The following is a 14,651-nucleotide window of genomic DNA, read 5'->3' on the forward strand; positions in this document are numbered from 1 at the left end:
CTTGCGTGGCTCGACCCCTATCTTGTTTAATGGTTCGACCCATCCGCCCGTCACACTGTCTCCGGCACCATCGCAACATTTTTTCTCTCTCTCTCTCTTCTTTCTCGAACACTAATGGTCTGTTTTATCAGAATTTTAAGACCCCTGATAAGTGAAGGTAAATGTTTATTCGCAAGAAAACGTCCCGGCTTGGCTAGGAGAGATTGACGGGCGAATTTAATGGAAGCGGAATTGTTTCACTTCGAATAGGACGCCTAAGGATTTTCAGCTTAGTCCCGTGCCAGTGGTGGCTAGTTAGTTCTCAGTTTCGCTAGTCATTTATTCTGGGACCTTCGTCAGCAGACGCGACAGGCCAAAGTGAACCGCATATTCGGGGCAACCATGTCGTTCATGCAAACGTACCTGCCTCCCTGCGGACCGCCAATGTTTCAGGGTAATACCTCGTCTTTTTCCATGAAAAACATCCTAAATCTTGCGGAGCAGCAGCAACAGTACAGACTGGCCAGCTATCAAGCGCAAGGCATGCCGCTAGACCCATATTATCCGTACGGCATCCAGGACGAGTGCGCCGTTGTTCCGGATCACCATACGAGCATGCCACCGCAGCAAGCATGTGACTATCAGCCCCCTAGTAATGGCTACGCCGTTGCGTCCGGAGCCGCTTCTCTGGCTTCTAATTCCTCCGATGGCACGTCTGCGTCTGCCCCACAGAACGGAGTGCCGTGCACGTACCAGCCCAGCCCAGCGGGCGGGGAGATGAGTATCGCCCAGTCCGTCGACGAGACGCCTGCACCATCAACCACGCAAGGTATTAAAAGCTCTGATTTTAAACTTGTCGACCATGATACCTTTAAACGTTCGACCTGGCTCATAAGTAGGCCCTGTGTTGAAAATATAGAGTTAAAAAGGTTATGCATTTTCTCGGTTTAGACATAGTCGATACCGGTATCGCTGATCCACCAAGAGTATTGGTGTTTATGCACACCTGTGTATCTCCGTTCTCCTTGATTTGGTTTCTCCTTTACCCTCCCCCTTTTTCTCTCATACCTCCTGCCATGTACCGTAAACAATTTTAAGAGTTCACCTGTTACTCATAACCTAAATAAAAGAAAGGACCAATGTCTCTCTTGATCCTTCTGACATTGTCTTACCCTTATCAACAGCCACTTGTCCCTATTCTTGTTCTGCTCAAGGCGAGACAGAGCAACATGTTATCAATCACTTCATGTATACTTGAAAGACACTTATCTCTGAAGAACCTCCTTGTTCACGGCGGGCAAGTGCGCTCCTCCAGTCGGACGTCTTCTGCCGATTATTGATGCTCACTCTCGGATAATTATTTTTACACGCTAATCGTCATAAAAGTGTCATTTATATTTCACCACGGAAGCTTTGAGCTCACCTTGAATCAGATAGCGATATTTTCATTGTCGGTGCATGCATTCAAGCTCATTACGTGTTGTTGCGGTGTGTCGGTAAACACACACTTGCACTGGCTGTATAGAGACCCGTTTGATTTTTATCCTGGAGATTTGCGGGAAAGCACGCCCAGAACAAATTGGTGAGTGATGATAGAGCGTGGTTTTCGTTGTGTTTGGTGTAGTTTAATTTTTGCATTTTTGTCTCCAGTGACAGCAACAATTAGGTAGGCCTACATCTGCAATCGATGCTATTACATAGCAACACTTTCCCATAGCCAATCAAAGCCATGAAATCACTAATTGTTACCATGGATTTGCAGAGTTACCATTAATAACAGATTGTAAAGTTACCATATGTTTTATGCAAGTTGCAACGGGGCCATCATGCAGATAGATCAGTTCCGTAAACGACACTTCCCCGCAGCGATTGCACACAGGAAAGTAGAGAGACATTGCATATTATACGTGGAATCAATTCGGGGGAAACGATTCTGGAGACCGCTATCGTAAGCAGAGCTATATAGCTTTGATGGAGCCCCATCTTATACATTCAGATTACTAGCACTATATACGGCACATATGAAGAGTTTGATTGGAAAATGAATTAAGCGCCATTTGTAATCATTTAACAGTAAGTCCATCATCAGATTGAACGAAATAAAGCCTTTCCAGTCATACCTCACTTGTTACATAATAAAGAATATTTTTGAAGTTATGATTAAGCATAAACCACATTTTCTTTGTGTTTTTTATTTTTATTTTTAGCAGCTTTATACGAAAATATCCCAAATAAACAAGAATGGACTTAACTTGTTCTGCGATCAAAATTCTTCACATATTCCTATTTTGGAAAGGTGACAAATTATGAGATGACAAGTTCATGTTTACATATGTGCGCAGGCTCGTGTTGGATGTGTGGTTAATATGCAGTCAATATCAATGACTTTACGAGAGAGAGATAATAAGTACATTAGGTGTATGATATGTCTGTAAGTGTGACGTAAGTACCAGTTAGTGTAAATGTTGAATGTGCATGTTTTTGGTGTAAAGTTTACGCCTGTGTGGTATAGTTGCTCAATCGGAGACGATCCCTGGCCCAACCTCGGTCTCACAATAAAAAGCACATCCCTGCTTCATTGGTTGTTATCTTCTGACATTACACACTCCACGGAGAGAACAGCGATTTGATTCAGCCAAATTCATCATTTTGTTTTTTCTCTCTCGATCTCGTCTTATTTCAGTGGGTTTGTTTTTCATGCATTCCGTTGTCTTGATCCTCTGCAATGACTTGCAACGATTGTGCCAATACTTTACATTCAGGGAATTTTAAACGACATTAAGGTCAATAGCCGGTGAGCGTAATCCTAACCATTGCTCATGAGAATAGATTTCAGTAAATTATTGATTACTCTTGCAAGTTAAATCATGTACAATGAAATGAAAACGCGAAAAACAAAATCAGGGCGTCAGACCAAACGAATTACATTACGGCGCCATTTATTTTGTATATTTAACGCGGGAATTTTCACATTTTATTTGTTAAGTTTTCTTGGCAGCTAGCCAAATTCGAGTCATATACTCATATACTCATAGCTTCATTAATAGAACAAATATTGACAATAAACAACTGAGGACATTGATTCATGTGCGTATGAATATTGTTACACTTTCGAACTGATATTAGGGAGCTATGTTTCATGATATTCTCTGTTTAGGCGTTGGGGGATTTTTTTTTCCTTATAGGCCACGAGAGAAAAATAATCTCTATATCGTTACAGTCATTATATCGTCATTGTGTTAGCACTGATTGAAATAATACTGACGCAGAAAAATAATCACGGATGCGACATAAGGCGATGATTATTTTCATTACAGTATAAGATGCCGAGACTAGATACTTATCAGGATCAATAATTGATAACTTTGAACGTCGTAGCGGGCTTAAACTATATGCCAGTCAACACACAAAGACAAATACAACTCTGAGCAGACGTTCACATGCTTTTCGGTCATTATTGCCGCCTTTACCATTTTTGTTTGCATGATGCCATCTGAACTCAGATTTCATAAACTTTAACTGGTTTAAATCGTCTTGTATAGGGCTTAAGTATAAAAACTACTCTATCAAAGCTGCAGGTATGCTCCTATCGAAGTGGTCAATCGTATTCATTGGTTGTTGTTGTTGATTTTCACCAGGCTCAAATGATTTTCCACAGTTTTTATGAAATTTGAAGAAATGAATAATGTTAACGACAATCCATAGCGTCCATAAACTCGGGGCCCTAATGTTAAAAGATTTAAGTGAGCGTTGTATTACGATACTTTTTTTTTCAATCCCCTGAAAGACACAAATATAATTAGTTTAGAAAGTGTCGCAAGATGCCAACATTTTCAGAGGATGAATGGTGATTATATGTAGTGGTTAGTCATCAGCATTTTGACGGGACTGCATGCATGCGGTGTTGTTATTGAAACGCGCTGCGATTTATTCTTACATCAGAGAGGTGGGAGAGAGAGCCGCTCTTTCATTACACCAAATGAAGTGCGTGGTGCTGTTGTTGGTCAAGTTCCAGTAATAGTGCGATGGAGCTATAGCTCCATGCTAATAGCATTTGGTCAATAGAGAGTTTTGGTATTAGTGAAAGTGCGCTTGACACCTCTTAAGCCTGTAGTTGGACAGACGGAAAGATGTTACGAGTTCTAAAAAGGTATTGAAAATGTACTAGTACTTTGTTTGCAAAGATTCGATATCGCTTAACTTTATGATGCAACAAAAAATATGGACTGACGAACAACTTGGCTCATATTTCACAGCTTTAATAGACGTTGGCATGTACGACATGAATTTTCACATATTCCTGTTTCATGTCAAATTCGTCTCATGGCTCAAAACTGAAAGAAGAGCGTATTCATGTTAAAATCTTGAAGGACATTTTAAAGCGGTATTTTCTGCATTTAAGAACGTATGATAACGTCTGAGTGCTGTATGATCATCGTCGAATGTGCAAGAATCTGAAGAAAGTCAGACTACAGTTGTCTCTGTTTGTCTTGAAAAGAATTTAAAGGAGAGGATCAATCATGACTACCACAGTCATGATTGTTGACTACAAAAATGTATGTGTATCTGTAGTGCATCGGTTTTTGTGCACATTACTGTAATGGAGTACATTACCCCCTCGGCGGGCGCTACTTTCTGCCGGGACCATCTCGCCTCTCTCAGCCTAGTACTTCCCTCTCCCTGCCGAATCTACCAAACCATTGGTTACCTCTCTTATTTGCCATTTTGCAGATGAAACAAAACCACAGCTTAAGTGCTTCAAAACAGTTTTAAAATGTGAGTTAAGGATAGAAACAACCTATGTAAAAATCTTAATCAGTATGATCAGTGTTAGTATTGTTAGATATACAACATGACGTGAACAATAATCATAATAAAATTATTTCAGGAATAAACCGTCTACGGATATGGTTTATTGAGAAATGTAGCGGTATCTCCTTACATTGCGAAATTCTTATATTTGTTTGATAGATACTTTATTTTCTGCAAATCAATATACATAAGTTACATAATCATGAAAATGCAGGAAATATACAAAGTAAATTCAACGCAAAGTCGTTTGACTTGCATAAACCACGATACATATTAAGTACATAATCATGAACATGTAGGACATATGTAAAGTAAATTTAACACAGTCTTTTGACTTGCATAAACAACGATATGAAAGAAATTTAATATACAGTATGCATGTCTATGCAGCAGTGATTCAATAAGAATAACATTTATAGTTGAGAAACGATTATGCAGAGGGCCGCCATTATAAGCATTGCTTGAAAAGATGGCCGGCCCGAAGGATGTTTTGTGATATAACTGACCTACACATGTATTAAGTGTGATAACTCAAACATTATTTAAATCCGTGCTCCCAATGGTAAACACTACCTTTAACATGCTCCGATAGGCTCTTGATCGAGATCTAAGCCCTCCCCTCCCCCATTTCGCCTATATAATTTCGTTAAAGCGTGTCACGCAGATTTCATAAATACAAACTATCTAAAAATAAGATGTAAAGCTTAGAAGGATATTTCGATAAAGAGCAAGTTAGAGTTACATTTTGTTATGTGAACATCAGCTTATCTTAGTTCTGTGAGTCACTGTAACACCAACATATCACAACGATCATATGTCTGAACCTTCCAAAGAAAGATTGAAACTGAGAAAAGTTTATTGAATCAGAGTAGATGTTGATGGTCAATAATGATTATATTTCATTCAGTTGAATGCCATGTGCTATGTTTGATTCCATGAGCTATGTCCGTTATTAGCAATAAAATTGCAGAGTTTACTTTTATAGGGCGGATACAATCCTTTGTTTCGATCATTTGGCAATATTGATGCATATCATTTTGAAAAGGTATTGTAGAGAGAACATGTTCAATTCAATATATGAATCTGGATATATGAATATTATGTCAGCTTTGCGTTTAATATGAAAAGCATATAATAGCAAATCAATTGACAGCGATTCTGTACCAAAAACATACAAACAAACAAAGCGACGAACGTGTATTTTGGGGGATATTCACATTAGATCACTTCATGGCGGACCTCTTGACTTGAAGAAAAACTGAAAGAATATAATATTGTAGAAACCATTATGAGTTCTCCAGTTTTGAGGAGACATGAGCACTCATGACCCTCCGAAGTTAGAGTGGGTATAACTGTAATTTTTACAACTTTTCTTCTCCAAAGTTTTCACCTAATTTGATAAAATGCCTTCACCTGTATGTCGTCTTCTTGCAGAAGACGTGAAGATTTTTTTTTTTTTTATCGGATGGTCAATTTGAAAATGCAGAAACAGTTGAAACTGGAAAGTAGATATAATTATTTAGAAGATTTCTCGCCACCGCAAAGATACGTCATCGCTTCTACAGTAATATAAACTGTCTGCTTGTTTTCTGTTCTATTTCAAAACGGTTAAAAAACCCACTATCAGCCTCAGGGCTATTTTTCAGTGGGTTCGTATATCGGTTTACAACATAAAACGGCACTATAAGATAGAGTACAAAAAATAAAATTCACAACTAGAGAATGCACATATTAACAAAAAGAGAGAGATACAGAGGTTGACTAGAGTAAAGGAAGGACAGAAAAAAAGAGGATAAAAAGAGGAACGTGATTATTTGCAATATCATAGATCATGTTACGTGATATTTTGTGAATAAACAGAATTATAGTATATTTGAATGAAAGATTATTATTGTTTTATTATATATCTCAATTTACCTGATCGAAACGGAATTTAAAAGATAATGCAATCAATGTTTAACCAAAAAAAAAACATTCAACTGGGTTTCACATCTTAAATTGGAAGGTTATCGCAGATTTTTGACGCTACATACAATGTGCTATTTTCCTTGAAATTTGTGTTTGGCTTTGGTAAGGAAATTTTAGACTCGTTATTTCTCATTAAGTAATGTAATAGTTTTGTCCTTATTTTAGCACAGATCTTCTTTGGAACGAGTTTATTAAGTACTTTGAAGGACAATATAACCAAATCTTTCTCTAATTTCACATTCAGACAGTCTACATGTTATGTTTCATTCAGTAATTTTCGACAATACATGCCATTTACTTGTAAGATTATTCTCAGTGCCCTGTTTTGAACGATCTGGAGTTTCTGTGTGGGGGTGGAAATTTAATTCATGTGAAGTGACGTCTTCAAGAGAGTTATATAGCAAGAATTTGAAAGGCTTACTGAAGGTTATATGTGTTTGTTTATTTTCTTCACAGACATTTAGATTTTTATATTCTGAGTAATCTTAAGAGTGGCTTTAGTGGACCTCTCATTTTTTTCTCAACTGAAGCATAACTTTATAATTTTTGCCAGTGTGCATGCATATCTTTATCTGTATCATTTATTCTCTGCATGTATATGTTTATGATATAATTCCTGATTTATTCTGTGTTGTTTTGTTGGGAAAAGAAGAGTAAAAATAAATGAATTAAATTGAATTGAATTAAATTGAATTGAATAGAATTGAATTGAATTGAATTGAATTAAATTGAATTGAATTGAATTGAATTGAATTGAATTGAATTGAATTGAAAAGCACCTTAGAAACAAGTTTTGATAACATAATAGATCAGTCACTTACATAACTATTATATTCTTTAAGGAGACCACATTACATGCACAAGCCGTATGAGAAAATATGGCTTGAGGCCGTGATATGAGACGTGATGACCAGGTGGACTGGTACTGTTGAGTCCTCTTTACTCGTTTGCATTCAAGGCAAAAGCGTCAGCTTCAATGTGTTTCTCTATGTCCCTCAGTAAATTCTATAATCAATCATAGATCTACATGTTTGTGAAATAATCATGTTTATTATCTTTTCCTTTTCTTTTCTTTTCTTTCCCTTCACTTCGTATGCCTCTTTTTGTAAGATGGCAAAATCAACGGCATTTATGCTTACTTAAACAATAGAGTTTATACAAACTATGCTCCATGCTGTATGTAATATTCGCTACTACAACCATTGCCGAAGTCCACGTGCTCGTTCAGTAAAAGCGACAAAAGCTGCTCACTTCCTGGTCACCATCCATTACAGGGGCCACAGAACATTTTGTTTTAGGGTGAATGGGGGCGCTGCGGAGCCAATAAGGAAGGGGCTCAAGGGTTAATGTAAAATGTACAATGTTACAGCACCCCCCCCCCCCCATCCTGCTTTGATGGGAAAATTCAACGGGTGGAACTGTAGGAGATTTTTTTTTGGGGGGGGGGTGGGTGTCACCCCCAAACAAGCATATCAAAAGGATAATAGAAGCACAATGAAAAAGAAGTTACAATAAATCTTTACTTGGGTCATCTCCACAAGACGAGAAACGATCATTCACTCCTCCGCCACATCTTGCAAAAGCACAATTCGCTCATAATCATCTATAGACATGCATTCCCTGAAAGAGACAGTAGCATCTTGTCATTTCTCCCTCCTCAACACCATTCCTATTCTTCTGTCCTGTTCCCCGCTCCTTCTCGTTCTGTCTCTCAATTGCTGGACTGACAGCTGACAAATTGCATGATGGATACGAGTGATGGCGGGGTGGAAGTCTTCAACCGACAACCAGCTTGATTGCTCGACGAGCGTAAAAAACCCCGGCGGCTGCGACCACCGGCGACCCGCCTCTATTCGGTGCCATGTCTGGTCGTTGAGTGCGTGTCACCTAACCACTGCTTTAGTGATGCAGTGGTTGCGATCAAGCTTAGCTCATATATATATATACGACCATGATACGACGATCCTCTCCCCCATCATCACCCCTGCAATAAGAGTTACAGTACCATTGGTGAAAGCATGATCCCCCCCCCCCCCCCCCCTCCGAGTATGAGACTTTGGCATTTCTATATGAGAATCGTCTCATTAATCGGCACCATTAACGCACCTTGCTAAATCCAGGATCACCTATCCGGCTCCGCAACGTGCGCTGTACTCCCACAAACATTCTGTCATATCGTTCTGTTATTTGATAAATTGTGACTTAAGGGACGTATGTCCTCTTCTGTGCTTTTCTTCGGTAACCGATAGAACATTTTGAACTCTTGCCCATTATGATACGGAAACATGATACTCTGAAAAATAACAGTTCCACAGCAACGCGCTCCACAGCGAAGGACTCTCTGCAAAAACTAATTGCCTCGTCCCTTGAATTGAATTATTCCTGTCGACTGTTGGGTTAGTAATTCAGTAAGTAATACTTCTAATTGAAACTGGGTCCTGGTGGACTAGTTATTGCAATATTGGTGAAACGTTATCCTATCCATAAACGTGGTTTTGATTTCCTTGTATCCTGTATTAAGCTATACGATGCAAATGAAGTTGTATTCCCCCTCAATTTAAGTATACTACAAATCCTGTCACTGGGCAGGGTAATGTATGCAAACGTGTCTCTGTTTTTCAGCGACCAAATCACGGTTAGACCGGCTGAAGTCCTGTGATTTCCATGAAAGCCCGAAAGAAGTAAGCGATAGCCTCCTTCCGTCTTGCGCTGAGTCCTAGCACCCAGCCCACCATGCATGCGTTGATCCCTTTTGTTCCCCGCGAGCTACGCCTCACGCCGTTGCATATGCGTGGGTCTGCACACGCCGAACGTCTCCCCATAAAAAGCGCGCTCTTGAACACAAGTAGGTTGTATCGTTCACCGCTTAGTGCTTCATAAACAAATACTTCAAAAGTTATGAATGAGCCGCACGAGTGGACTATTTCCGAAACTTGCCGGGTTCCCACCCCCTCATTCAGTTGTTTTTTAAAGGTTAAACGTGCTGCTAATCACGCCTAACTGTAACGGCTGGCCTACGTGCCGAGTCCGAATTTCTCCCCGTGTTTTTCTTCATCCTTCACGCAACTTGTGCTGTTGACATATTACAGCATAATTCGATCCAACGCAGCATGGCACTCTTGTGAACAGATATAACTGATTTGTCACATTATTGTTGCACGACTAAAGGTAAAGAAATCCCGAGTAATCTAAAATAGTTTGGTTTCATGGGTAAAAGTCCAAGTGTTGTCAGTTTCTTCTTTCGTTTAACTGGATTTTAAATTCTATACATTGTCTTATAAGACAAAAGTCATTCATCACCTTCAAACCTTCAACAGCCAATTAAACTTCTGTCTCCACTGAGAAGAGAGAGGGCTTACAAGACTAAATCCACGATCTTCAAGTAAAATCAATCATTCACTCTCTAGGAGGCACTAATAAGTTCTGGGACCCGATCAGCAAGAACCGTGCTTTTGTCACACATGTTATAGAAACTCACCTTGTTTGCTATCTTTCTTTCTTCTTTTTCAATTTTTTCTTTATCTTTTTCCTTTAACCCTTTCCAGTCTTTTCCCCGTGAGCGTTGGACTGAAAGCAATGATAAACAGAACATGATTACGCCTGTCATCATTGTTCAGGCTTGATACCAAGAAATGGAAAATGTTGGACTAGTCCAGGACAACCAATGTAATATCCTATAGAACTTGTTTTGAAAGGTTTTGCGTTTTGGAGATTACGGCAATGTATAATAACCTATACACTCCCCATAGATATCATTTAGAAGTTCCGCTGAATATATATATATATATATATATATATATATATATATATATATATATGTATATATATATATACATATATATATATATTTGTCAAATACTAGTATAAAGTCAAATAAAAGTTATGACGTGAAGAAGTATAATCAGTACATTGAAAAGTACGTTTTGGCCAAGCATGAACATATTGACGAGAAATTCTTACAAGAATGTCTTTGTTTTTCTTTTTTGTTCGCTTGGCATATCAAGTACAGTAGACCTCGGATTGTTTACATGTGTTTATTTTAAGCACGAATGTCATCTATTTGAGTTTGTACATATCGTGAAGATTGTGTGTAGATCATTTCATTTTGTTTGTAGTGAGTCGGTATATATAATCACTTTGAAATCAAAGCAATAACTCTAGTTTGATTGGGTAGAGTATAGTGGAGTGGAACTTTTCTGTCCGGTGACATTGCGATCGATATGGAAGGTGATGGATGTGTTACGTTTGCGCCTGTTTGTGTTTGCTTCCACATAAACGATGCAACAGAGGACATGCAGTGTATCAGAAAGCGCGCAGCGTTACGCACGGAGACCTTTCTTATAAGAAGAGAGCAATTTGAAAAGTATACTTTATGCTCGCACTGTTTCGGCAAACGAATTTTGCTTTTCGATGGACAAAAAACAGAGTCCTTTATCTTTGACGCTCATATATTTCCCTCCCCTGTCCCCAGTAAACTGGTGCCCCACATCCGTGTGCATACCTGCATGGAATATTTCACTCTCGACAGCTTAAAGCCCTCAGATAAGCAGACCAACGGGCAATGATAAAAATGGGTGGTCTTCAGCAAACAACTGCCAGCAATATTAAAGGGACAATATGCTCTTTATAAAAATAAAATCCGACCCACATTTTATCAGATATTTGTTGATTTGTTTGGCTTTATTTCTGCATTTTTCATCATTTCGATTAAAAATTACATCATGACTAGTATTTTTCTAAACATTTTCAATACAAAAAATATCATCGATAGTATTTTTCAACATTACGGACGAGAGAATAATATACAGTGCAAACATAAGTTACAAATCTATTGTCAACGATGATAATCGACGCCAGATAAAAGGGAATGTCTATAAGGAGAAATATGCTTCAGACCATATATCGTAAGCGTGTGCTTGAAATGATAGTGGCCTGAGAAAGTGGTAGTGGGAAAAAGGGAATCTAAATTGAAGTATTTTGTCTTTCTTCTTCTTCCTGAAATAACTCCAGCAGCTTTCCAAGGTATTTGACGTGCCGGGGATGAACCGACATACAGTCTGTTCATGACTCCCATTACATTCATTAACTTTCACAATTAACGAGAATGATTCGGATACGAGAGACACGAATGTCCCCCCCCCCCCCCTTGTGGCAGGTCGAGTGTAATAATGAAGGTTCTGTTATTTAGTGACGAATAATGTCCTCGGAAGTGATATTGAGAGTCTCCATGAGAAGACGATGAAGTTAAAGCAACCAATATCCTCCTATCAATCAACTTAAGTAAGACCGAAACTTGGCCTGGTGAACGATTTGGACGTTGTGGCCGTTCGGTTTGCACGTCATGTAATGAACATACGCATCTCATCTCATCTCATGCCATTGTGACGTATAGCCGAACCTCTGACTGTGATGGAAAAATATACTTTAGAGCACTTGTGGTATATGCAAGAAATGTATTTACGATGTGACTGATATTTCTGTAATTCTTCTTTTTAACACCTTATTGACAAAGTGAAAATGATTGCTCTCTTTTTTGGAACTCCCGGGTTATCCCATGATACGAGATTATGAGTAATTGATATTCTACATGGCAGGTACGAAGTAGATACCAAACGTGTCATCCCCATGTATTCCATGCATATAGTTTGTAAGTTTACAACATTTTTGTTCTAATGTCTGTTGATTATTCTGTCTTGAGCTGGTACGTATGATTCAATTCGAATATTCTGTTCAAATTGATGATGTATAATATTGATGACACTTTTATCATGTGAAATGTATAAACAAACAAAGATGCTATAAAATCTGATAAAATCACATTCGCACTGGTTTTCAACTCGCTGACACCATTCCTTTTACAATGAATAGACTTTGTCAGGTGTCATCACAGTTAAAGCGGGATTTTACCGATGCCATGTAAATATATTTTTACACAGTGTGTGATTGTTACAGGGAAGAGATGCAATTACATTCGACAAGTGTACAAGTGAATCTAATGAATGAAAATATTCCGCTCACGTCACACTTCTGTAAGAAGCAGGGGAGTTAAACAGGATTTAATTTTAGCTGGTTCGGATTTTGTTTTCTATTTTGTTTTCTTTTACCCTTTCACATCGTTTGACGCTTAGACTTTTGCTTTAAAATCACAATCGAGTCAGACATCAACCGGATCAAGCCTTTTCAGTCCTAGTGTGTGCCATACACGTGTATAAGAACCAGAAATGAGAGCTATACGCCTATCAAAAATAATGAATTCATGAAATAGGCGCTTATGACAATGACAATTATCGTTCTGCCGTAACGTTATAAGAAGTACCTTGAATGTTTTTGATTGTTTGTTTGTTTGTTTGTTTGTTTGTTTGTTTGTTTGTTTGTTTTGTCTGAATGTGATGGAACGCCAATGTTTCCATCCGTTTGGTTATGCTCTTTTCTATTCGTTGGAGTCACATTGACGTCGGAATGAAATTTCACTTCAGATCATCCCTTTTAGTTCGAATCATTGGTGCTGTTTTGTATCTTCTCCGTTGTTTCTTGCAGAGACTGTATGTCATTCTATCATGGCTAATATACATCAATTCAATTAAAATGTGGTCTCATTTTTGTCCACAGAACATAACATAAACTTCACTATTTTTTTTTTTTTTGGAGGGGGGTCAAAAGGATAATGCGAATGGCACATTATGGGGAAAACAGTTTACAAAGACGGCGAGACATTATGATACGTCATTTTATAACGAAACATTATAAATCACCAATAGAACAGAATGATATTATGTATTGTACAAAACGAAATAAGAAGGAAACACTGGAAAGGTGATCCTTGTAATGTGTGGGCCCCTCTGCAGAAATGACTCTTTTACGAGCCATCCTATTACCATATCAAATAGTAAGGAAGGACCAATCTTTGAAATTCGCTTTGTGATTTACAATTTTTTTTCCCACATCACCCAGTCACATTCATGGAAAATGTTCGAGAAATAAATTGTCTGACTTTGGTGTTTTCAGCATTGCATATCGTAACCCCTCTCTTGTCACCATCCCCCTCCCACACCCCTACCCGCTGTCCTCGTATTGAAAAAGCTTGAAAAGGTCGTAGTGTATACTATAAGCACTGTCACCTGCAGCGAAGGTTACAGCTTTCCGATGCTTCGAGGCAATAACATGTTTATCTTGGATGACGCCACCGCTATTCAAGGATCACACTCCGGTGTGTGTACCAGCGTTCCGTCTTGTCTCCGGACGGTGTACAACTACACAAGTCTCGAAACGACTTGCGAGCACGTCACGAAACACTCGGATTGCTCGCTCGTTGAACGCCGCCGTGCTTGTGCATCAGGCGCTCATCTGTAATCTAGACTGTATCTGGAGTTTTGATAATCATGTTATCAGCAAGAAGCAGAACGCCTAATGAATTTTTATCATATTCGCGTCAAATATGTTTAGTAGGGCGTTACCGGACACCATAAGACAAGCCTTGGAAGACGCTATCGCTGTTTATCGGGGGGGGGGGGGGGGGGGGGTTCTCTCGCTCTCCTGCGTATGGCTTAAAAAAGTTTCCACGCAACCGAACCCACAACTTTTCTTCATTCGTAATTTTGTAGAAGATATCTACTTCCACTGTCTCCATTCCTTTTTAGAGCAGTCAGTTCCATGATTTAATTTGTGGAAGATCGTAATGACGGTATTTCTTTTAAATGTGTGTGTGTGTCTTTTTTTTTTGGGGGGGGGATGGGGGAGGTAAAAATCTTTGCAATGGATGCCAAAAATGCCTTCAAATCTTAGTCAGGTTTGTCAAAATATTTGCATTTTTATGTGCTGTGTTTAGAACTTTCCTATTACGTAGTTCCTTTTTCCTGTAGGTTGAATGTTCCTTTTTAATGTTTGTGAATGTC

The 14,651-nt window shown here is 38.7% G+C and overlaps 1 protein-coding gene across 1 annotated transcript in view; it reads left to right on the forward strand.

Annotated features, from left to right (window-relative positions):
• Nucleotides 1-260: 260 nt before the first annotated feature.
• LOC139715709 (uncharacterized) overlaps nt 261-14,651 on the forward strand; it is a 34,355-nt gene continuing 19,964 nt past the window's right edge. Inside the window, exon 1 of the mRNA XM_071627261.1 lies at nt 261-808. Within this exon, the coding sequence (XP_071483362.1) occupies nt 382-808 (427 nt within the window). The 5' untranslated portion in view covers nt 261-381. The remainder of the gene's footprint in view (nt 809-14,651) is intronic.

Source organism: Diadema antillarum, unplaced genomic scaffold (assembly GCF_040938485.1).
Source record: "Diadema antillarum isolate AM-2024a unplaced genomic scaffold, OU_Dant_1.0 scf00000053, whole genome shotgun sequence".
Taxonomy (NCBI): Eukaryota; Metazoa; Echinodermata; class Echinoidea; order Diadematoida; family Diadematidae; genus Diadema; species Diadema antillarum.